The sequence below is a fragment of the Pezoporus flaviventris genome, unplaced genomic scaffold, assembly GCF_033815535.1.
Source record: "Pezoporus flaviventris isolate CSIRO_AGI_PZ_B2104156 unplaced genomic scaffold, CSIRO_AGI_Pfla_v1 ptg000066l, whole genome shotgun sequence".
In the NCBI taxonomy this organism is placed as follows: Eukaryota; Metazoa; Chordata; class Aves; order Psittaciformes; family Psittacidae; genus Pezoporus; species Pezoporus flaviventris.
This window is the reverse complement of record NW_026892614.1, coordinates 16,843,243-16,868,052: the sequence shown is the minus strand read 5'-3', so window position 1 is coordinate 16,868,052 and position 24,810 is coordinate 16,843,243. Positions and strand designations below refer to the sequence as shown.

At 38.6% G+C, this 24,810-nt stretch overlaps 1 protein-coding gene across 5 annotated transcripts in view; it reads right to left on the bottom strand.

The window, feature by feature from the left end:
* The window catches only part of PDE10A (phosphodiesterase 10A), a 369,406-nt gene that overhangs the window by 137,292 nt on the left and 207,304 nt on the right, over positions 1 to 24,810 (bottom strand). Inside the window, exon 1 of one of the 5 annotated variants that reach the window (XM_061471386.1) lies at positions 14,589 to 14,631. The exons of 3 other annotated variants lie outside the window; for them this stretch is intronic. In XM_061471386.1, the coding sequence (XP_061327370.1) occupies positions 14,589 to 14,616 (28 nt within the window). In that variant the 5' untranslated portion in view covers positions 14,617 to 14,631. Of the gene's footprint in view, positions 1 to 13,570; positions 13,728 to 14,588; positions 14,632 to 24,810 lie in introns of those variants that run through there. One more of the 5 variants, XM_061471383.1, reaches the window with a different exon arrangement.

Sequence of the window (24,810 nt, the reverse complement as noted above, 5' to 3'; positions counted from 1 at the left end):
AGTTTTGTTTTTTTTCCTGGTTTTAAGTCTTCATTTTTTGGTTAGCTTTGGTAAGACAAAGAGCTGTAGGTTTGCACACACACACACAAAAAAAAAAAAAAAGGACAAAATTCTTTGCATATAGAAGGAATTTTGAGTCTATTATGACCAAATTGTATTTTAATCAACCTTAAGTTGCTTATGGATATCAATTATTTAAAAACATCTAAGACAGGGAATTGCTGAATGTTTTACTCTTCTTGAATTCCATCATGGAAAATGCTACATAAGGAGCAGAAGAGTCTACTGTGCTATTATTTTAACAAGACTGACTGCATGAAGGTCTGCAGAAAACTAAATCTTAAATAAAGCAATATAGATTAAAAAAATATCCTTTTATACAGAATCAGTATTATATAGATAAGTCTAATGTTTTTATCGTCACTGAGCTAGTAAGACTGCCCCACAAGACATCAGTATGGGAAATTAAGCATATTACAAGGTACACAAGGATGCAGCAAATCATTTAGGTAAAATGTTTATTCCTTCACTAAATTCAGCAAAAGTACCTTGATGAGTTACTTTTAAGAAAACACCATAAACACATTCACAATTATGACCGCTGCTTTAGTTCTAACTAATATGAGATTACAGCTTGTCTTAACACCCATTCCTATTTCATCACACACAAATACAGTTCCTAAGGTTAAAAGCCTGAACTAAACATCTTGCTTCAAGACAAATTTAAAAGGACTGAAAGAGCACTCATACCAAAAACATTAGCTGTTAAGCTGCTTGGTAACTCATTTTTTCCACCTTAACAAAATCTCTTCTAAAACAATGCTGTTTTTACTTCACCACTGTCAAGTAACAGATACGGTTTCAGACTTATACTCTATTACCTGACTTTAAATTGCATGTCCGAAATAAGACTTTTCTGGAAACTTCGTACCTGTATACCCTAGAATGTTTGGCAAAAGAAACCCCATCAAGTAGACTCTTGCTAGCAACTGAAGTGCTCCACCAAAACATTCCCAGCCAGCTGCCCTTGCTTGTACAGTCTTCACAACATCAGGTCAGCACAGCTAGAGATCTGGCCTTGTTTACAAGCACTCTTTCATCCCACACGCTGCCAGCTAACATTCCCTTCAGGAGAAATTTTCCCAGGACAGCTAAAGCTGATGCAGCACACTGCAAAAGATGCTTATACCCTCTCAGGGAACTGCAGCTATTTGCAGTCAAACTCCACCAAGCTCTATTTCAAGCAGTTACTTCTTCATCTCTTTTTTCCTAGATAAGGAAAGCACGATGACATACACAAAACTGTTAAGTTCTCAAAGAAAAGTCTAGGGACATAAACATTCCCTGTGCAGAGGGACAATAACATTTTGACATTAGTAAAGCAACTCTAATAATTGACCTCTAGTTATTACATCAATTAAAGTCCCATTTTGCAGGAATGATGGCTCTACCTGATTCTTACAAGTTCTCAGTGGCTGGCTGATCTGGTACCATTTTTTTGTCATTTCTATTTACAGGCTTTTGCTCAGAAAACACAAACTACAGTGCATCACTGGATGCCCACAGTGATAACATCATAGTAATTCAAACTGACACTGAGCTGCTCATTTCAGGGGCAAAGTCAGTGTTAAAATTTACTCATCCACCTTTCTGAAATACACACAGGGATTGTACTGTTCACAGTGACCTCTGGACTGAGACCCAAGACATTCATTTGTGCAAGGAGACTGCACTGCCTGTTTATCACTGGAGAAAGGGTTTTACTGAAACAGGTAGATAAACATTCCCAGTGCTAATACACCAGAAAAAGGCTTCAGTTCGTTCATAAACCTGACAGCAGATTTGCCAGCAACTTCTAACAGTTTTCTTTTCCAGACTCCAACTTTTGAGTGGGGAGGCACATAAGATGATGCCTTACAGAGTAATATTTTTGCTCAGAAGCGTTTTCTATGCTAAAGCCTAGAACTGAAGACCCGCAAACATGTCAGCATGTGTCCAATTTTAAGTATTACTGATTTCACCAGGCATATACACATATCTAAGAAATTTTAAGTGACTCCTACACACAATGTCTACAGCAGCACTGAAATTGTGAAATGGATCAAAAATATTGTACAGAGATGGCTTTTCATAATCAACCTTTAAAATAAGAAAACTTGCAAGCTTTTTAAAGTATTTTTAAAGTAGAAAAGGTAAGAACTTCACCTACTGAAATCTAGCCACAGAACTGTGATGTTGTCCTGTAGCAATACCAGGGCTTGTTTTTAAAGCAGCCTCCCTTCTTACAGGAGAGCGACACTTGTGATTCTACCTGGCTTTGTTTTTTTCAAAGTTGGCCCTTCCCTCCCAAATCAGAAGGGACAAATAACCTAAAACCAGGCCAAGGGATGGCTGTAGGGATTTTTCTCAGAAAGGTACACTTCCCCTTGCACTGCAGTACTACCTCTCTGCTTCTTCAGTTAGACAATAAGGCGTTGTCTACAAGAACCTTTGAGAGATGTCAGCCTTCAATGAAACTAACACTTAGCCTTTCAGACCTGAAAGTTCTGGTAGTTTCCGTTTGATCTGTGGGTTGTTTTTCTAAGCTGAGTGACAATTAGGCACAAGTAATCAACACATTTGTCATGCAGGCTCAAGTATCTGTGGTTTATCCGAAAGGATTCCAAGCCACAAGTGTTTGCAGCTGGGAACTAAACATTTGTAGAGCGTCCAGATGATCCTTTGAAATGTGTTGAGACCTTGAGAAAGTAGCATGTAATGACTGAAGTTGCAGGTCTGGTGAGGACAAACACACAGAACTGTTCTTGGAGACAGCCGCAGGTAATTGCTTGAGCCTCTCCAAAAGACCAGCCATGCAAGCGGCAAGACCCAAGGAGACCCCAAACATTCACAGAAATGTCTGAGGGGTGCTTCAAGCTGGTCACATCCTTGATTTTCACATGCCAACTCATTAATCCGTTTTTAAACCACAGCCCTTTACACAGCAGAAGATGCATTGTGCCAAGAAATCCTATGCCAATACAAGGATACCACATTAAAAAAAAAAAAAAAAAAAGTCTTGCATCTTAACAAAGGACTTTTTAATATGAAAGCTATCAGTATTTCCATGTGAACAATGGGGAGGCAGTTGAGTTGAATTCAGGCCAAGTACTGCAACAGAAACACTCAGCATTTCCTGATTATAAATCAGCAAAAAGTTCATGTTCAAAATGATAACAGATTCAATTTCAAACACCCAGGATTTTACACAGGAGACAAGCTTTAATTTTTAGGTTATTCCTTTCCAAATGTAACGCAAAGAATAAAAAGAATACTCAGAGTGTGAAAATTAGAGGACCTATATTGGATTCATGCTAACACAACTTTAAAAAGAGAGCAAAGCAATTCCATAAACTGATAAATGATGTATTATACAAGACATGTATTTTTCCTCTTCAGAGACTGAAACCCTGTTTTCTCTTCCCTTTGCTGTACGTATTCCTTTTGTTCCTCCTTTTTCCCCTCCCTCCTTAGCAGACAGACATCTATTACTATCTACTACATGGGGCAAACAGAGTTTGAATACTTGGGAAGTGTGAAAACCTCTGACAATAGAGGAACCTAGTAAGGAGGGCAAAGCGAACATACAACTGAGCAGCACCAAGTTATGCTAGTCACAGTCTAGCACAGATTCCAACATCTCTAACACTGAAGAGCTAGCAGAGACATCCAATACTTCCATTGTAAACAACACAGTATCTGATGCCCCATTATGCTAAAGGAGCATCAAATGAAACACACCAAAAATAACTGTTCATAAATAGAGCTCAAGTTTGTATTATAAAGATTATTTTCTGTACAATTCTAAAAACTCTAAAGATGACACTACAACCCACTTGTCTGAGATTTATCTTAGCTGATTATCCTCGTTACACCACAATTTAAGAAGCCACAAGAAAGCCATCTCTCAGTCTTGCCTTGAAAATTGCATCAATACAAAAGAAAACACAGAAAGGCAAATAGAATGAGCTGATGTGGTACAAGCAAAGGCCAGCTTCTTTACAGGCAGCAAAAAGTGATGTACAGCTAACTTTAAACTTTAGCTGTACACTCCTTGTTTTCCTAAGCCCAAAATGTGAACGTAACTCATGTACTGCAGACACTGTCCTTTATTCGAAATATGTAATATAAGTAATAACTTTCAATTCCAAGTCTAGGCTGACTCCAGCCACAAGCAAGGAATGAAAAGTTGCTTGTCAAACATGTAAATTTACTAAGTATTAAGCACATGTGCACAGACACTTTTAGACTCCTTTTAATCAACACAAACATTCCCACTTGCATACAAAAAAAAATATTCCCTACAGCATGTTAAAAGACAGAGATAATCCCTAAATTAAACTGTATTTGCTTTTATGGATTTTAATAATGAGGGGACTGTTTCAACATTAAAAATGCACATGAAGTTATACTTTCAGCTAGTCTACACTTGACACCAATTCTGCTTCAGTTTGCATTTTTAAGGTCTCATATTAATCAGTCCCATAAAGCATTACTGATAATGTTTGCATAAAAATAATTAAAATTGGGTTTGGAAATTAAAATTATAATTAAAACAGCAAAAAAATTGTTTCTAACTATTAACTATTTTGTGGATGTGCATTTCAGGAGTTACACCTTTAATAAGATAATTAAACAACTTTAACAAATATAAAGTTGGAGCCCACCTTTACAGCAGTGCTTTTCAGGTGTCTGAAAATATTACAGTGCAGCAAGATGACCACAGAAGCCACATTCTTAATATGGTTTCTTTCACTCATTGTTTTTCTAGCAGTTACTATGACCTCTAACTCACGTTCTCAACTTAGTCAAATCACATTCTTACCTTCACCACAATGTTCAGTCCCCAAATCCAGCAATGACTTTCCTGCAACCTAAAGCATTAATGTCATATTACTTACAGAAATAACCAGCAGTAAATGCCTATGAAATTTCTCACACAAGAATGACTTCAGAGTAGTATTCATTTTTTGAACTTGGTATTACAAGTCCTATTACATGCAGGAAAGGAAATTAAGATTAATAATAATTAGACTTGCAAAGTTCATCCATTTTGTAAAGAATGTACATTGTGCATGTAGAGTACAGCACACATGTACTATACAGCACTGTGGATTAGAAGGAAGGAGCACTAAAAAGTTCTCTTTAAAAATACTGGCAATTTCTCTACAGACATACTAGTACTATTTGGCTGACTTTCCTAAGCCTCCACACACACATCAGATGTGCATAAAATCTGCAGAGATAAGCAGGGAAACGATATATTTTAAGTCCTAAATACATTTTCTGCTCAGATCCATAGTTTTTATTGTTACGATTAAATCCACAGCCCCATACAGAAATACAACTAGTTTCTTTACTGTTTGTAAAGAATAATCAATAGATCACAAAAAAAAAAAAAAGAGCATGAATGCTTTTTAAGAACTATTTAAAACATAAAACAAGATTTCAATTGAAGTTTCTGTTTATTAATGCAAAACCAGAAACCACATTATGAAGAAATGCATTAAAACCAACATTAAAATAACTTCTGCCATCACATATTGTCAATATTTGCATTCAGGTCTCTGAATTGCAGTGTTTCCTCTGCTGTAATTGGCAGCATCAGTAGAACCTAAATCAGCAGAAGGAATGCAATTCCTCATAATTTAGGTGTGAGTGATGTCAGCAGCTGTTAGAGAAAAACAATAATCCTTCGGGCTTTGCTCATGTGAGGAAAAAGCCTTTCAATTAACGTTTAAAATTAAAAGCTGCAGCATTATTTAATTAAAATAATGTGGCTATTTGGCTCCATTCTGGCTGCCGTTTGCTGCAAGTCCTATCCTTGAAGTAATCAGCGGCCTTAGTTTATACCATAAGGAGAAGGCAAAACCAAAGAAATACAAAGCTCACAATAAGCAGGAAGATTGAGTATTTTCAAAGTATTTTGTGAGGGCCAAACATATCTTAAACTCATTAACTTGAAATTAGATCCCAAACTAACAATGCTTAAGATAACTCATGTCAGAAAAAGACGTTCACTTAATTGTTATTTTCACCGTTCAAGACAAGTGTATCAAAACATTTGCAGCCAGTGAAGACCAGGCTTACAGATAAATAGTTCAATTTGTTTCAGAAATTTCCTGGGTTTAAACCATGACAAGAAATCACAAAATTCACTTGCCATTCATTTGGGAGGGGTACAGGACAAAGAAAACTCCACACCGCTATTATCAAACTTAACACTACCTCAAGTACCCAACTGAAGGATTAACAAATTGAATTTTAGTTTCAAGCCAGACTTCTATTGGTGAAACCTGGTTTGCATTTTTTCAAGTTGGAAGGTTTTAAAAAAAATCAGAATATCTACCTCTACTCTGTTTTTTCCATTAGTAAGTCCTTAACTAACTCACCAAAAAGGTAGAACTGCAGACCACACAGCATGTTGCCCTTTTTCAGTGCCTCATCTTGAGATGTGAAATGCGAGAACACACATTTGTGTAAGCAGCAAACTCTCTCTAGCTACTCATGTCATACACTTAATAGTGCTTCAAAGGGAATCTTGCACATACATTAGCTTTCGAAGTTTGCATGGCAGTTAAATAAAAATGTGAAATACTTCAAGGTATCTCCTTACTAAGTACAAGCTTCGACATTCAACTCAAAGTTCTTTCATTAAAAAATAACAAAAAAAAAAAAAAACCAAAAAAAAAAAAACACATTTCACAGTATTGGTCTAAACATCAAAATTTGCCACTTATTAAATGGCCTTTATGCTAAAAGACGATAGGTTTTTGTTTCCTTTTTTAAAGGTTACTGTCATCATTCCTTGTCTCTCTTCTCCCTCAGAAAACTGTATTACTGCAAATTCCAAAAATAATCACTCCCAGCCAGAAGAAAAGCCTGGGAATTGCCACCTAAAGAACATTAAGTTTTAGAGAGCAATGAGCATCTAAACCAGGAACTTGGGAGTGGAAACCATGATGAAGCCTTAATTATAACATTTTTGTTAATAAAAATAGATTTGATCTAGAGAACAAAATTCTGTTTCCACTTCTGACATCATTTTCCCATGGGATCTTGAGGACGTTCTAAAGGCCAAACCATTCAGTAGGATCCAGCAATTCCAGATATCACATTCTGGTACCCATCAGAGACTGCTTCAGCCTGATTGTCTGAAGGGCTAGTTTGTTTTCTATTTAGGTTCACTCTGTGTTATGAAAGTGATTAAAAAAAGCTCAGAAATGCAAAATTTGTGGCTGCATTTCACAATATGCATCTAAACATCTCAATTTCCCACCTGTAAAATGGCCTTTGTGCTAGAAGACTACAATAATGAGCTTGACCAGAAAAACATGTGGATAACAACCCAAACAACAGTTACGATCTTTACTGCCATTCATGTATTTTTAGAATTCTTTCTTGGAATTCCTTCACATGGACAACTGGCTGTTGAACACCATGATTAATCCAGGGCAAATAATTCCATTAGTCAATCAACCAAGAGAGAATATAAAAGCAAAGCAGACTGAGTCTTGTTTTTTTCCATTCAAAATGATGACATAAACTACATCCTATTGAGTCAGGATGCAAAAATCCCTCATACTTAGAAGGTTCAAGTTAGCTGAACTATTTTATTGCCAGAATTTACTGCTTCTCTCTTTTTCTTTAGCTTTTCTTTTTTTTTTTTTTTTTTTAGAGATCACTGGCCTCTTAAATCTAGAATATTTTGATAAATAAACAATGATCAACTTCTACAGTCTTACAGCACAGATTACTCCTGTAAAAAAAAGCTGCATGTTTGGTTCAGATTCCTTCAATACTGAATAAAAAACTTTTAAAATTCATATTATTACCTTATTTAAGTTTATCTTCTCAAAGAATTATTAAATACTAGCTAAACCCAAACATTTAACAGATACAGACTCATAGACTAGTTAGGGCTAGAAAGGACCTTACAATCATCAAATTCCAACCCCCATGCCATGGGCAGGGACGCCTCCCACTAAACCATGTCACCCAAGGCTCTTTCCAACCTGGCCTTGAACATCACCATTATATGGGTAATAATAATGAAAGACAGGAATAGGAACTGCCCAAATTCCTCAAACATTAGGTTATTTAAGAACACTTTATATACCAACATTATTAGAAGTACGGAGAGAGAAACTATTCTATTCCATTGTTCCTATTTTCTTTAACATTAACATTAGCAGTACACTTTACACTATGGAAGGGTTGCTACATACATACATACCATAAAACAGCAATATATTCATCAAGTTCATATAAACGTATCTATACCTATCTCAGCTTCAATATGTAAACAGTATTATTGTTCTTTCCTTACCCTTTGCTGAAAAGTAAGTAAACTGAAAGTGCTACATGGTCACTATTTACAACTGTTCTTGCAATGAACTGCCTATGAATGACACAAGTATGGATTCAGAGTTAATTTTGGCTCTCGAGAGATGCAGGATCTGCTTCTGCAGGGCTGCTATTAGTTTATGGACAGTTTTAGACAGTATTTTGCCTGTGGTCATCTGTAATTAATTTCATGATGCAATGCTGGGGGAGTGAATTGTGGAATCAGTCCCTCGATTAACTGTTTCAATGGAATTACCACTGAACAGAGGCTGAAAACAAGAAGGAGAATTAAATAACGTAACAGACAAGACACACAGGTGTCGCCATGCAATTATCAGCACCCATGGGAAATGTCATGGGATATCTGCAGCCCATTTCAAGACAGGTCTGGAGCATACTGACGAGCCAAGTTGGGAATCCTGAGAACCATTAGACAAGAACTAGCCACAGAGAAAAACCTGAGACTAAATAATAAATTAGTCCTCCTCCCTAAAAAGTACTGAATTAAGTATGCCAACTCAGTTTTCACAGATGTACATATCATTTAAGCTTTAAAGTAATATTCTGTGAAAAGTGGTCAAGATTCCTTCCAAATTATCACAAAGAGAGAATTGCAAACCACCACCAAGGAGATATTTTCATAGGTACACTGAATGAACTAACTGGATAACCAAAGGAGCCCAGTTATAAATACTTGTGATTATTCCTCTCCAGTTGTAGATTCCAGAGTACTAAATGAAGTCTGAGTAAAATATAAACCTACAAAGACCATGTATTAATACTCTCATCAGTAAGGCTTCGGAAAACACTGTTTGACATTCTGTTTCTATGCAACAGCATTACTACTTTTTTGCTATAAATTGCAGGATGCATAACACTGAAGTTTCAAGAACTTACACAGATGAACCTATTAGTAAAGAAAGCACTACATCTACCATTGCATCAGATTACATATGCAGCAGTGGCCCTGGCAGGGGCAAACTGCCACTGAGGGCATAATTTGATGATTAATCTTAGTGGCATCATCTAGGAGCATTTATACAGTTACCACAGTAAAACCAGAAAAACTAAAAACATACATGAAGGGCATCTATCACCTACATCCCATCTAACCTCAAAGTGGTACAGGCTATTCTCAGTGCTGGTTACTCAATGCACACTAGGTAGTTTTTTTTCTCTTGCAGCTGCATGACACCCACTATGCTTTTAGAAGCCATTAGGGTAACTATTGCTGTGTATAGTAGTAGAGCCATGACACTGCTCATAGCAGATAACTTCTGATATCTCAACAAAAAGGAAAATATGACCAGGGCTGAAAAAATAACTTGAAAGACAGAAGATAAACCAAGTATTACTCAAAAGCAGGTTTAAGATTAGATATATTCTCCTTCTCAGCTTTGAAGCCCAGCAGTCACCATAGTTCTTAGTAGAAGGTAAAGCACAGAAATGGGATGTCTAGTATCAAAGTTGTGTGCAACCCTTGCAAGTCCTTCCAGTATTCCAGTTACAAATAAAATTATACCTATACTGTAGGCAGGAATTTTTTTTTTTTTTCAGTGTAAAATAGTTCTCACCTAGAAATGTTCCCTCAAAGATATTTTTTAAATAAACCTTTCCTTCTGCTTTTGCATGTCTATATGCAGAAAATGAACAAACGAAAACATTACAAAATGTCAGGTGTAACTTCCAAAAGTACTGACATTTATTTTAAATCTGGCCTGTGAAATAGCACCTTGTCTGCACTTTCCCATATCCGGCATTTGCTTTCTCATACATTTGATACTGTCACTGGAAGTTTATGAAATACAGTATTTTAAACTAAAACACCAGCAGTGTTCATTTTTAACCAAAACAGTATACGCAATTAATAAATTGGTGAAAAAGAATGCTACATGATCCATTCGATTATCAGACATTTTGGATTAGATCACTTAAAATAATAAGCTAGGGGGCTTACTTTCACAGCTGGGTTTGCCTTATACTCTATCATCTACCTTGGGAATGCAGTACAGATCCCAGGAGGCACCTCTACACAGCATGTAACATTTTTCTGTGAGCAACACTTCCAAAAGGCACAAGACTCAGTAGACTGGACAAACCTGGGGGGCAGGGGAGGGGGTTGACAGTTGCTCCCTTGCTCTAATACATGAAGTAGCAATTAATTTTACTGTGCTACTCCTGAACACCACACAATGAACAGTGAATTGTATTCAGAAGATTTATTTTACTGCAAATTTGTCCTGTCTATAGCTGAAGAAATTGAAATAAGGAAATTAAAATGTCTTAGTCAATATTAAATGCTGTTGCCATTGTCAAGTTGATTATGCTAATTTGTCTTATTATTACTAACCTGCCAGACCCCAGCTGTTGTCTTTGTCAAAACCTGAGTTTTCCAATAACTAGGAACTGCAGCTGCTTAGAATGGGTCACCAGGGACTTGAACCACCACAAACATTACTCATCTGGTCCTGCCCTGATCAGACTTCTTTGGCCAAAAGGCAGGGTCAAGACTGCTTGAGATTTGGGACATACAAATTAAAAGCTTTTTTTTTTTTTTTTACCCTGATCCTCAGAAAAGTAACATTTCTCATTCAGCCTTTGAAAAGCTATCTACAATTACCACCTTATATGCATCCGATGTGGGAAGGCCTGGTTGTTGACACTCCAATTAGCTTTTGAAAAAAAAAAAAAAATCACTAATTATAACTGAAGACATCCACTAAGTTACTGCTCCCAATATCATTCTGTCAGTGCCAAAAGTTCAAAACCAAAAAAGTATTATTTATTTCAAATACCTTTACTTAAAACAATTTGAGACCCGTAAGTTTCTACACTACATATTTGCCAATTGCATGGAACAGGTGTAACCATAAACATTAGAAAATGCTTCATTTTGATGGGCAAACAGCCAAAGCACTGCCTGATCTAAACATCCCAAACTGGAATTATTTTTAACAAATGCTGTCACATGAAGTACCTTCAACAGAGCCCCAGAACTTAAGGGAAATGACTATTTAATGTTTAACATTTCACTGGTATTTATTGTTGTTTTTACTCTCATATATTAGTTTCAGATGGGAATCCTTGCCAAAAATCCCTAACTTTCCATTCCTCCAACTCTTATTAACTGTTCTGTTTGGATTACCGACATCACACATCCTAATTTCTTCCTTTCCTTTCAACAAGTTTCACTCCAAAAACATAATCAAGCTGTCCTGCTCTCTAAGCTCTTCAGCCCTGTACTGCTTGTCATCCTTCCTCCTCCATATTTTCTTTAGTTTTAACTGGCTTTTAACTCCAGAATACCACTCTCCTTGCACTGTTTTGTGCAATTTCTATATTTTACAGCATAGAAAACTCTCCTGTAAAGTAGCAGCACTTGCTAATGACAAACTATCTAACTGGAGAAGTCAATGTAGCTTGTTCAAACACACTGAACACAGAAGTGTTTTAACCACAGAGATAGTATAAATAGGTGTTTTCCCTGGGGCTCTCAAGGTACACTGCACCATGCATAGTACTGGCTAGAGACCACCCAACAACCAGAGCCCATTTGCTGCAAAGAGTGAGGAAGAGCTCCCACAGATGAAGCGTACCAAGCACAAGTTAGTGAGGTACAAGCAAATTGTTCAGAAAACACACTTAATGCAGTTCTTAACTAGTGGACTGAGCCCTTGGCTTTTATCTTTGCAATTTCAATATTCAACAGCACACTAGCCTTTAATATTACACTAAGCTCCTGATCCCTTACAGACATAGGTGAAAGCCAGCCACTCACGGGCCAACCAGTTTGGACACCTTTTCTCTTCCAGGCATTATCAGGCTTCCTGTATTCACAAACTGAATGACTACAAGCTAATAATAGCATCCTTTGCACCTCCAAGATTTTCAGGTTTGACAGCAGAAATAAACTCCACACAAAAGCAGACAAATGTCAGTGATGGAAGTGACGGGTCAGTTGAGTAAACAGACAAGCCACATCTTGTCCAGAGGCAGGGGTAAGAAAAGGGTACAGGGCCAGAAATCTCTTCTGGAGTGGAAAAAGTCTGAAGGCTTTCGTTTTTACTGAGTTTATTTGCCTCTCACATTTTTTAAAGCTGAAGTGGAAAAACATGAACAAACAAACCTTGAACAACAGATCTTAAAATGTACCTTTCACTGACCTTGTGGAAACCGAAAGAGAAAAATCTGTAAATTCCAAAGCCATTGAATTGCCTCCTACAAAATAACAAGAACTGAATCCTCTTCAGGCAAAAAATCTGTCAGCTAACAAATGAATCAGTGAGGCATGCTTAGCAAAGGTTTCTCACTTTAGTCCCCCAGTCTCTACAAGCACTGCCAAAATTTTTAATCCTAGAAAAGCAGATAATTCATCCCATTCAGCTCACCAGCTCTACCTTTCTCCCCCCAGAAAAGCACTAATACTTTCCCTCTCCCCATAAAGCCAGCTAACCTCTCTCTAGGAGACGCTGAGGCCATGAATGGAGTTACCCAGCAATAGCTTTCCTCTCCTCACATGAAAGACTGGCCTTTCCATCCACCAAGATCTGGCTAGCTCTGTGGGTTTTCTTCTTTCCCTTTTGCTACCTTTTTCCCAAATGCACCTCACTTGGCCCTGCTTTTGTCTTTGAAACTTCTGGTGGTCTGAAAATACCTGCCAAAACCTGTCATCAGTTGTAGTACTTACAGTTTGGGATGTGTCCGCTGACTTTACTGCTGAGAGCTAACCACCACTAACACTAACCTTTGGCTTCATCACAGCTACTGAACTTCGAAACCTTTTTTAAAGATTTTTTATTTTTTTTTTAGCCTTTAAATGACGGAAGTGAAAATTTTTATTATAAATTCACAGAAATAACTTACAACTTATAGAAGCTTCCGGAAAGAACATGCAGACAGCCAGCATGAATGTGTTTCAGATAACAGCCTTCTGCAGCCTCTTCTCATCAGTGGCAGATACATTAACTTTAAAAGCAACCCAACTGCTGAAAGACTCTCAAATAGTTACGCCTGCCCACTCAGGCAACAAATGCATATAAAGCAGAAAACAGCCCTCAATTTTGACATGTCAAAGCTTCTCCCTCTCCCGCACCTCCCAGCACTCGTCCTTTTTTCCCTTGACAGCCCAGACCTGCCCATTCAGTGCTGCACACAAGCCGTAACTCCCAAGTATTTGGTTCCTCACCCATTTGTCTCTCCTTCTTTCTCTTGTCATCTTGCCCACAGGTCCAGGCACCACTTTTCTGTCCCTTCTGACGCACTGCTTTACGCCACCCTGGCGGATCAGGAGCTGAGGACATGAATGCTGCACGCCCTGCAGGGCCCGTGCCACCCTCAGCTCACTTCACTGGCAGGCAGGAAAGGACAGGGCGGAGCAGCAGTGTGAAGCAGCTAGCGCCCTTCCCCCTGCCTGCTGACATGAACGCTGGCCCACCATGCCACCGGCCTGCCACACACCAGCACTCTCTGGAAGCTGTTGCTGTGGGCCTTCGTGAAATGTCTGCATCGTAAGGCTCGCCCACACAGGATGATCCAGTACAGACACTGCACAGAGGGAAACCTGAAGCAAAGGACTACTAGCGGATTCCAGGCGTAACCAAAGAGCTTAAGCAAGTTAGGAGCACTACCAGAGACACCCTATGGGGTGGGTACCCATACTAGCATCTCACTAGCATGCTGTTCATACATGACAGGCTCAGAAGTCTGCTTCTGCAGTCAGTCTCCCCATCTCCCCCGCTCACTGCACCTTGGTTCCCATGGTGGAGCAGATGCATGGAGGCTCCCCAGGCTGAGCTACATGCGAAGATACATTCCAGAACTCCAAGGAAGCACACACAGAACTGAAGTAGAGCCAGGCTGAAAGCACACATCACTAAAACACACAGCATCAGTGTTTGATCCGTAGGACACTGTTCTACCCTACAAATCCACTTCTCATCACAGTACTCACCCTCTTTTCCACATCTCCTCCACTGCCCCATTTCTGTGGTTATCACTATGTACTATCCTGGAAAGGGTGAGACTCCCAGGCACTTTGTTTCCTTGCTTCTGAGCACTGTGATTCCCATTCTTCACCAGTGTATTGGAAAATACTGCACATCACCAATAACTTCTGCCTGAAAGACCACTTTGTCTCTTACGACAAAAAGCACTGAAACGATACCGTGAATGGCGAATGAAAACAAGATTGCTGACAGACTTACTTCTCAAGCTAACAGAATTCCAGTCCATTTGTTCACGTGTTACACAAGTCCTCAGAGAGTCACATGCTAGGCATTCCTCTTAGTACAGTGGGTCACACACCAGGATAAGTGCATTTTTAACTAGTTATACTGCAACACACATCTGCTCCAATCACAGGAATAGTCCGCCTGTTGACCTGCACAGTTCAGCACACCACTTTAACAGGCAGGAAGGCGCTTTCTGCATTCTGCCCTGCAACCTGAGATCAGGGCTACAAATGCTGCAACATGGGAGTGTGAAGTGGAGGCAAGAAGAAAGAATGAACTCTGCGTTCACCCCATTAGACTTCCACCAAGTCTGGAAACATACTGTGCAAGTCAGAGCCATTGCAAGAGTCTAGAGGATCAAACACCCAGGCTCTGCAGTGTTCACACCTTCAGCCCAGTTCTCATCTGACTGGCCAGATTAGCAGCCTCACTGCTTTTGTCCCTTAATAATTTCTGGGCTTATGAGCCAATTTCAACTATAATCAACACAGGACAACTGATATCCAAGGATAACTACATTCCTGAAAGTTTTATGACCACTGGCAAGTGGATAAACTGGCATGCCCATGGTTAAAAAGCTTCAGATTTTCTCTTGCCTGGCCAGGGTTTATAGTCAATCAGCACACTGGCAGCCAGTCAACCCACACCATCAATCATGTCATGTCTTCACAGTGTAGCCGCTGGGGGCCACGGCAGGAAGAGTATTTGGGGGCAGAGGCCAAGAGCATTACTGTGGGGAAGAGGTACCTTTAGAGATACACAGTTCCGAACATGGAATTTAGCTCCATGTGAAACAACTTTAGTTTTGCATGATTTCCAAAAGGAATGGGCAAATTTGATAATTACATATGTGCAAACATGCACATGTATGTAAGAAAATACTAAACTCTGTTCAGTTGCAACTAAAAACATTAATCTCTTTCAGGGATTTAATCTGTTAGAGATCTCCACGAAATACTTGTCTTAAGATCAGCCTGGTAGAAGAGGGCGTTATCTGTGCTTCCCCTAAGAGGCTGCAGCATCAGCTAAATCCTTACAACATACAAGAGCACCTGCAGAGGGGGATGAGCGACCAGACAAAACCAGAAGGGGGAGGGGGGGGAAGAAGGGGGGAGAAGCTTTATTACTCCCCTTGTTCAGTCTCATGGGGCTACTTAATCACTTTTTTCTCGCTCAGGGGATGATCAACCCTAACTCTGCCCAGCCTGAGGCTAACTCAACAAGTAACATACATCAGCATCTCTGGAGCACCGCTTCCCCTTCTTGCAACTATTCTCTCCTCTCCCCACAGTGTCCTCCTTGTTGTTCAACACACTCCCTCCTTGGGGAAATATTTTGCCTTGCCCTCCCTTGAGCTGGCAAGCAGAAGATCTCGGATATGTTAGCACTGACTCTTTTAGCAGCAGTGTTGGCATATGCTGGCTTGAAGTACTTGTCAGACTGCCCTAAAACATCAAAGCACAAGGTCTCAGTGGTTCCACTGCTGCCTTGCTTTTTCTTTTCTTACTGATACTTGTCTTCACAGAGCTTAATGAATACAAGCAAGCATCACACCTCATTATTATTTTCATGATTACTGCTAAATCATTAGGCAATTTATCCAAATAAATCTACAGTTAAATCTTCAAAAATGGATGACTGAATAACCGTCTGACTTTGCAGTTAAAGCTGCCCAACACTATTCTTTAAAATCAGCACTTCATAAATCATGGATTTTAAATAGAAGTTTTCTGTGATGGGTTTTGATTCAATGGAACTTATATTGAATACAAAACTAGTAAAGAATTATTTCAGAAAACAGTGATAGAAAATGTACAGACTTGCCTAAATTCAGTAAACTCTTTGCATTTGCACATTTGTTAAATTAGTTCTAGTGTCTTGCGGGATTAAAAATAGGAACAGGGATCACAGCAGAAGTCAAAGTGATACACTGCTATGCATAAAGACTTCACTGCATATGGTTAAACAGTAACCAATGGATATTCTTAACTGACTAAGCTCGTAACTTCAACACTTGTCCCAGAAACTTCTTGGTGTTCCACCCTCACTAAGAATGTTCCCAAAGCGTGGTTAGTCTCAGGAAAAACATCCAGTCCCACAGAAATCATGGTAAAATTGGTAGCTCTGCATTTCATAAGCATGTTATTTAGCCTCACAGCATGGTAGAACATGCTTTCTTTGAAATCCTCACTTTACAGTGCTCTGCTCAGCTTCCCCTCACACTTGCTTGGGTTGAGGCTTCACAACATTTTTTTAACAAGCAGTGCCACATGCTGCTAATTTAAGAGGCTCTGTTTTACAAGTTGCTTATCTGAGTATTTGTTATACTGGGAACATAATTCAATTCTGCTGATTCTTCAGGTTTTGTGGGGGTTGTTTGGGGTGTTTTTAGGGGAAATTTAAGACAAAACCACTATTTTATGCCATCATTTCTCACTCACACGATGCCAGAAGCTAGACTACATCAACTTCAGGCACATCATTCAAACCCAACCCCATTTTCTTTGCCTGTGTGGTATCATTATAATCACTGATTACTTGAACATACACTGTGCTATCCTAAGGACTGTCTTACTGGGCACACAATATACGCATTTCTTGTGGAAAGAGATGACTCTGCACACTTAGTAATCTCTGACAGTGTGATCTCAATATCTAACAGTTAAACAATGCAAGGAATGTGTAATTACTACTTTCTCTTCATTTTTTAAACTCAAAGAAAAAAATTAAGATTTCAACATAAAATGCAAATGAATCAGGTGTCATAAACAGTTCCCATATATTCCACCATCATTTTTTTTCTTTACATGTAGTATTTATACAGCACTCTTAAACAGAACAGTCCACCTTCCATCTGAAAGGTTTATAGGTGTATGCCTCCAAATTTCTACCAGTTAGAAACACCATCTAAAAGCAAGCACGCTATCCCAGGTGGAGCTTTCAGATCTTGTAAGGAAGGGAGGCACCTGAGATTTATAATCTTTCAGAATTAGAAAGTACACAAAGTATATAAATAACTAAAATATATAAATCACCAAGGCTACAAGTTAAATGTCCTCCTATGTTATAGTTATGTATTTATTACAGCATCATTCCTGCAAACTCCTTACAATAATCAGTCTGCTTCAAAATCAGCATGTGCAAAACCTGAAATCAGACTGAATTCAGTATCTATCATCTTCAGGTAACCTAACCTCCCCCCGCCCCCTTCTCAGCTCCCCATGTAATATCAGTCTTACTGTGGGTCGAGGCTTAGATAATAAACTAATGTTTGAATGACTATTCCTTTTGCAGAGAAAGAACAACATTTATATCATGCTTACAACATGAAAAAACATTACAGAGAAAGAACAACATGTATATCATATTTATTTTCATGATAATGGTCAAGCGCAGCCTAGCAGCTCTGTCTTTGGTAGCTGACAGCAAGAAGTGCTTTTCTTCAGGAAGGGCTTGGGAATACCAAATAAAACATGGGCTCTAGAGAAATGGACACTCAAGATCAAACTACGTTTTATGTGTTGGTGTGTACGAAACATAAAGCTGACAAACCTCGAAGAGAAAATTAAAGAACACATGCCCAGCATTCACAACTTCCTTATGCAGCCTGTTCCACTGCCTCACCACTCTCACAGTAAAGAACTTCTTCGTTATATCTCACCTGAACTTTCCCTATTTAAGTTTAAACCCATTACCCCTTGCCCTGTCACTAAAGGACAGTAAAAAGTAGCAGCACAGTACCAGTGTAAGTCACATTATCTGTGGTTAAAACATCAATGTCAGTATCCTCTATATGACTTGCTAAAATTCAGCACTGCTAGAATTCATAAAAGTTTAGCTAGTTAGCTTATATTGTTGGAGTCTAAGGCAGCTGAGGATAACTTAGCTGAGACTGGTATAGATACAGCATTTTTCACAGAAGTGTTTGTACAGCTTACTTCCTAAAGTAACTTCACATCAGAATCTCTGCATATCAAAACCAACTGATAAACCACTAAAGTTGCCAGAGCAGCACTGACAATGCTTGGCTTAAAAGAACAAAAGTAAACAAAAAAAAAACAACAAACCAAACACCCAACAAAAGCCTCAGCACACACATACACACTCAATTCCTAATGTTAGGAGCACCAAATACACAGTAAGCATGTCAGCATACATGATACTTTCTGAATGCTCTGCTCAATTACTCCAAGAAAAAGTGAGGTAACACCAGACTTCAGTGTTTCTGTCAGTGCTGTCAGTGCTTGAACTATAGATGATTATAGAGTTAGTAATGAAATTTGTTACATTGTAGGATAGAATAGTGATTTTTATCAGTCAATAAAACCCTTTCAAGTAACTGTGACCATGGTTACATAAAACATCAGCATTAGGAAAACATGCTGCACCTGCTGAAGGTAAAACCAGTGATATACTACAAACAGAAAAATAGAAAAACAGTATTTAGGAGTAGAATCAGTTACAGCATACTCTTTTTATTATTATTATTTTGTCCTATTTGGCAATCCAGCAAATGTAACAGAAAGGCTTCTCATCAAACACACATTATTAATTCCCAGCAAGATAGCTAGCACCATCCTATAAACATCTCCCCATGCCATGCACAGAAATAAGAATGGTCCCAGTGTATCAGAACTGGAAGTAGCCATCAAAGGATTCATCTCAGCTCCCAGGGACCCAGGGAAAGCTTCTCTATAAACTTTAGAGGGAGCAAGATAACAGCTTACCCTGTAAGTTCCGTGTTTCACTGCTGAAACATGCACTTTCTTGACAGCAAATATAAATTCCTGTTAGACACATAATGTTACACTGATCAATGGCATAAGATATCAAATCAGACTGGTCTTAAAATGGAGAGAAATCTAATTAAAATGGTATCAGCACAGCCTCACACCTGAGAATGCGATGTTCAGTTTTATTTATTATTGCAAATATGGATGCTCCTACAGCCTGCCAGTGGCACTGTGCACTGCTAAACAGGAAGCCAACTCTGAAGCTCAGAATTGGTGTTTTGCTTAGGAAGACAAAAGCAGTTGCTTCTCGTATGTAATCCAGCTACACAACTCAAACATCATACTGACTTTCTAGCAACAGCTGCTTTAACATAAGCTCTGGATGATTCTCATTTAGCTTACCTAAAGCTAAACAGAAACAACACTAAAAGAGAAGAGAATACAAACTGAACCTTATTTATACAAAGGACAGTCTGAAGATTCACGGGGGAGGGAGGGAGAATCTATTCAAAATTAAGTTAAACCACTGGAACCTGAGAACAAGCCCACTGGAATTATTCTGTATGTGTGAAGTAACAGCTCAGAATTGGGATTGCATAGTCCACAAACACGTTCTCTTCAGACCTTTCTGCTTAAGGTGGCTAAGGCTACTTTTTTTTTTAGCAAGGTTGGACAGGCAAAAAAGGGAGCATAAGTTTGTCCATTAGCCATTATGACACTAGGAAAAAAATGCATTTGGCTAGATACAGGAAAGCAAGGGAAAAAAGAAAACAAAAAAACCCCACCTAACGCCAAATTCACAAATTTTGTCAAGAAAACTCTCATTATATGGTTTAAATTAAGACTTTTATCAGATTCAATATAAACACAAAAAGCAAACGCAACAAAGGATTTGTACTTCAGTCTACAAAATCAGTTATAAGCCAGAAAAAATAATGAGAGGCACACCATTTTTTTTTTCTTTTACACTTACTATTTCAGAGTCATGGCATTTCATAACCACACTTATTTGAACTTTCCATAACTATTTCTGACACAGCACATAATGCTCTTCTCGGCAAAATAAAATTCCTGATTTTCTTTGCAAGTAGGTTCAGCTCAGCAGGATCAAATTTATAACGTTAATAAATCACCAAAATCCAAGATAGCATCTCAAAACATGAAATATATAAGCCTTAGCTATGTTTTACGAACACATTAATCATGAACAGATTGAATAGGCCTACGGTAAAATGATCCTTCACCTAACATCCATCCAATTTCTTTCAGTGGTTGATAAAATATTTTTAAAGCAATATTTTACACTATTTCCACCATGATTTGCTAGAGCTCTTCAGTAGACCCTGGTCTTCAGAAGTCATTTTTCAAACACTTAGGGGCAGGGAAAACACAGCCAATCCATGGCATACACCTTGGGTCCCCCCTTCTGCGACTCTACCACTGTAAAGGATTCCCGTGGCACTGATGAATTTTCACAGCAAAGTGAGCTGCAAATCAGATCTGTCCCTACATAGGCACACCCTGCCCAGGAGTGGATTTCCAGACCAAAGCAGGTGATTACAGGGACCCAACAATCATAATTAATGGTTTGGTGGGGTTTATTTCAAACTAGATCTAATCTGGCCCTATATACCAAACCTGGTTAACGGAGCAGAATGCTGTAGCTCACGTCCCAGTTTTGTTTAGTCTGGAAAGTACCTAGTTAATGGGATGGTTGCTGCTCCTTTGGACCATTTTCTGATGTGAAGCAAGAACTAATGAAAGCAATTAGGATATTAAGCACACTTCTGACCTGAACACACTAATGAACATGCTCCCAGTCACACTTCTCCACTTAATGTCAAATCTTGACGTCAGCCAAGGGAAGAACAATCCATCAGAGGGAGGCTTCAGCAATGGGCAATCTAGTACCCTGTTGCCATAAAACAGGCAGAACTGAGTCTCCAATAGGAAGAAACTGTCAGTGGTTCTTCATAACCTGATCATATAAATTGGCTCCAAATCCTTGCCATTTTCTCCCATTGATTATACGTTTCCTTAGACTTAGGCGGAAACCACTTACTCCATGCCTCAATCCTTATGCTTTCTCACTTAGCCCACATCCCAAAATGCTCTTCCTCAGCAACATCCCCACTGACATTGTTCCTTTTCTCCTTAAACTAGCTGTGAGTGGACATTCAGAGTGATCTCTGATGCAGGCTTCTTAATCTGCACAATCATCTAGCTCATTCTTTCAAACCACAACAGAGGTTCCAGCAGACCTGCACACACAACACTGAAGTACAGCAATGATGCCAACGGAACAGATAAGGAAGAGGAAGAGGAGGAAGAGGAGGAGTCGGCACGTAGCAGCTTGGAAAGAGAAAATAAAAGGTCTTTAGCTGTCTGGATAACAAAAAAAAAAACCTTGGATGAATTCAACAGTCAGGCAGTGGTATTACACTTGAGTTAGGAGATCATCAGAAGGAAGACATTCAGAAAGTCATCTCACAAAACAGAAGGGCAGAGAGACTCCAGAAAGTAAAGTTGATAGGGACGGAATGAGAATGAATCTTGGAAAGCAGTACATATAATGCAGAAGCCTAAGAAAAAGTGAAAAAATACACATAGGACAGATGCAGATAATTCATATGGCTACTTTTTCCATTTGAAAAATCTGAAATACTATTATGCAATTCCTTAAAATATGCTTCTCACTAAAAAGTCATAAAATCTTCAATTTAATGCTAGATAAACTTGTTGCAGTACTTGGGCTGGAGGTGGAATGCAACTAATCTATTGCTGAGAAATGCTTAATGCACCATTTAATTGATCTACTAAATGCAAACCAAGTATTAGTGTAATGTATGAAGAAAAGCATAATCTATACATTAAAAAAAATGAGATGTAAAAATAAAATTAACATCCACCTTACTTTTATTCATGCATATTGTCCTTGCAAAATCAAACTAATACTGCAAACTTCACCTTCAACAAAGAGATTTGTATATAGAAAGAGGAAAGAAAAATGTTTCATTTTGTCTGGCTCAGTTGGTTTTTTGTTAGTTGAACCTAACCTAACCCCAAATTTTCACCTAGTAAAAAAGTGGTCCAGTGTTTGCTATAGATCCTTTTCAACAGGTGATTAGGTATTTCTGAAAGCACGAGGTATTAACAAAACACTATTTTGCAGCATAGCCTTTTGCTCTTAGCAAAACAATGTAATAGTAAAACCAGGAAAAGGCTTAAACTATTTCAATTTAACAAGAAATACAAGAAAATGCAGTAATAGTTTTAACAGCTGAACATCTGTGCAAGGGTTCTAAGTCAACTCTGTAGGAGGAAAGCACATTAAAATAACCAGAAAACTGAAACACTCACCGCTAACTTTAAAAGGCAAAACAGAAACAAACCACATCAAAAGTCATTGTTGCTCAGAATACACATATAAAATACTTAAAGCAAAGCACTTGCCCTCCAGCATGGAAAAAAAAGAAAAAAAAAAAAAAAAAAAAAAAAAAAAATCGAGGTTTAAAATTTAGGCCAGAAACGGTGCGTTCGATCCACATTAATCTCCTGTTGATTGAAGAGAGTTAAGCTTGAGAATCCCACACATTTACAGACTATGGAAATTGCATCATTTGATGTCCTGCCCAGTAACACAGTCAACCTAGGCACTGTTCCTTTATAACACTTAAAACACCTGGGTCTCAAAGACATAATGCATGCTGCTCTTTTCCTCTATCCATTCCTTCCTCTCCCTCTTTAAACTTCAATACTTTCAGTAGCCAAAGATAATTTCTGACCCACTACCCCTTAAAAAAAACCAAAACATTTCTTACTTTCTCTTATATACCTTGTCCTTCCAAGTATAACAGGTAGGAGGGGAATGGGGGGAAGGGGGAAGCAAACTTCTGTGGTCTTTAATGTGCCAAAAACTGTCATCATCTTCAAGACTTTCAAGAACTCTAAGCAAACCTCCAGAGCAACACCACAGTTTTAGGGAGGATTTCTGCTACTCTGTATGCTTTGTGATCTACCCTAAGTCAGAAGTAAACCGATGTCCTAACCAGGGTGCCTGTGGGCTTGACAACACAAGAACTAGGACAAGCGGACAGTCCTTCATCAGAAATCAAGGATTCTTTCTGTGGTCCCTATTCATCAGAAACCAAGGTCTTTTCTACTACACCTGAAACAAAGGTATTAAACACAAAATATTGTAACCAGGTGAAACTATATTAGTAGATAAAACATAAATCTATAACCATGAGTTTGACTTATTCACACACTACACCTCCCCACACCCCCCCCATTTCCTGTCCTCAAGTCTGACATCTGATGATACACAGAGATAATGGCATTCCAACAATGGCTAAAAGAAGCTCATTTGTGGTGGTTTAGGATCCATCTGAGAGAAAACTGTTTCACTGCTTCCCCACAGACATACTCCATATTTCATAGCAAAAACAGGGGAGACCCCACATAAACCCCAGACTTTTTCAATGACTAGAAAATAACACTACATTTCTCCAGTCAACTGAAGAATTGTTCAGCTGTCCTTGGATCTCCTATGTGATCATGATCAGCTTGATCCTCCAAATCAACAAGAAATACCATTAAAGGTCTATTCAGTGATAAACTAACAATAGGCACATGTGGACAAAGACTTAAATAATCTTTCTTCTATTTAACTTCATCCTAAATGCTTTCCTAATCTTCAATCCAAAACTAAATATAAAGGCAGTGAAAGCCTGCAGGATTAGTCTGCCCCAGCACCAGCACAGGTCTTTCTCAAAGCAAAGGCTGCCAAACAACTAGGGTAAGCGGAAGCACACTTACATGCTTCACATCTATTGCTGTGATTCTCTTAACACAGTTCCAGGATACAAACCTGAGCCCAGACTGTTCTGAAGTGCACTGAAGCAAACAACCATCCATTATTTTAAACTAGACCTCTGCTTACAAAACCTTCATTTTCCAAAATCCTGTAACATTCTCTTCTTTCCTGAAAGATGACTGGTTTTACTTAGCCCGGCAAGAGATTTGTCCATATATGGACAACCCTGAAGACAACAAATGGCTCTTTTCCCAGTCTATTATCAAGCCAGGAAATTAGACTGCCTGAGGTACCCTGCCTTACTTACTGGGTTCAGAGTCGAGAGGAAACATTCATGAGTTCGTCAATCATCCATTTTCACACGAAGGTGAACGGATGCTTCTCCTTTACAGCTTTAGCGGCAATTGCCACCACCAATTATATAGAAGATTAAAGTCCTCACACGGCCCTGTGAGATAACAGACTGCTAATGATGACAGTCAAAGTTACAGGGCAGACAGCTGTGGCCACTAGGGCTTAGCACAAGGAAGGAAAAAAAAAAGTATTTTTAAAATAATAATTAAAAAAAAAACAACCAACACATCAATAAATTCAGCAATACTGAAAGAGTGGAAACAGGAAGCAAGAAAAATCCCTGGTCTGTGTT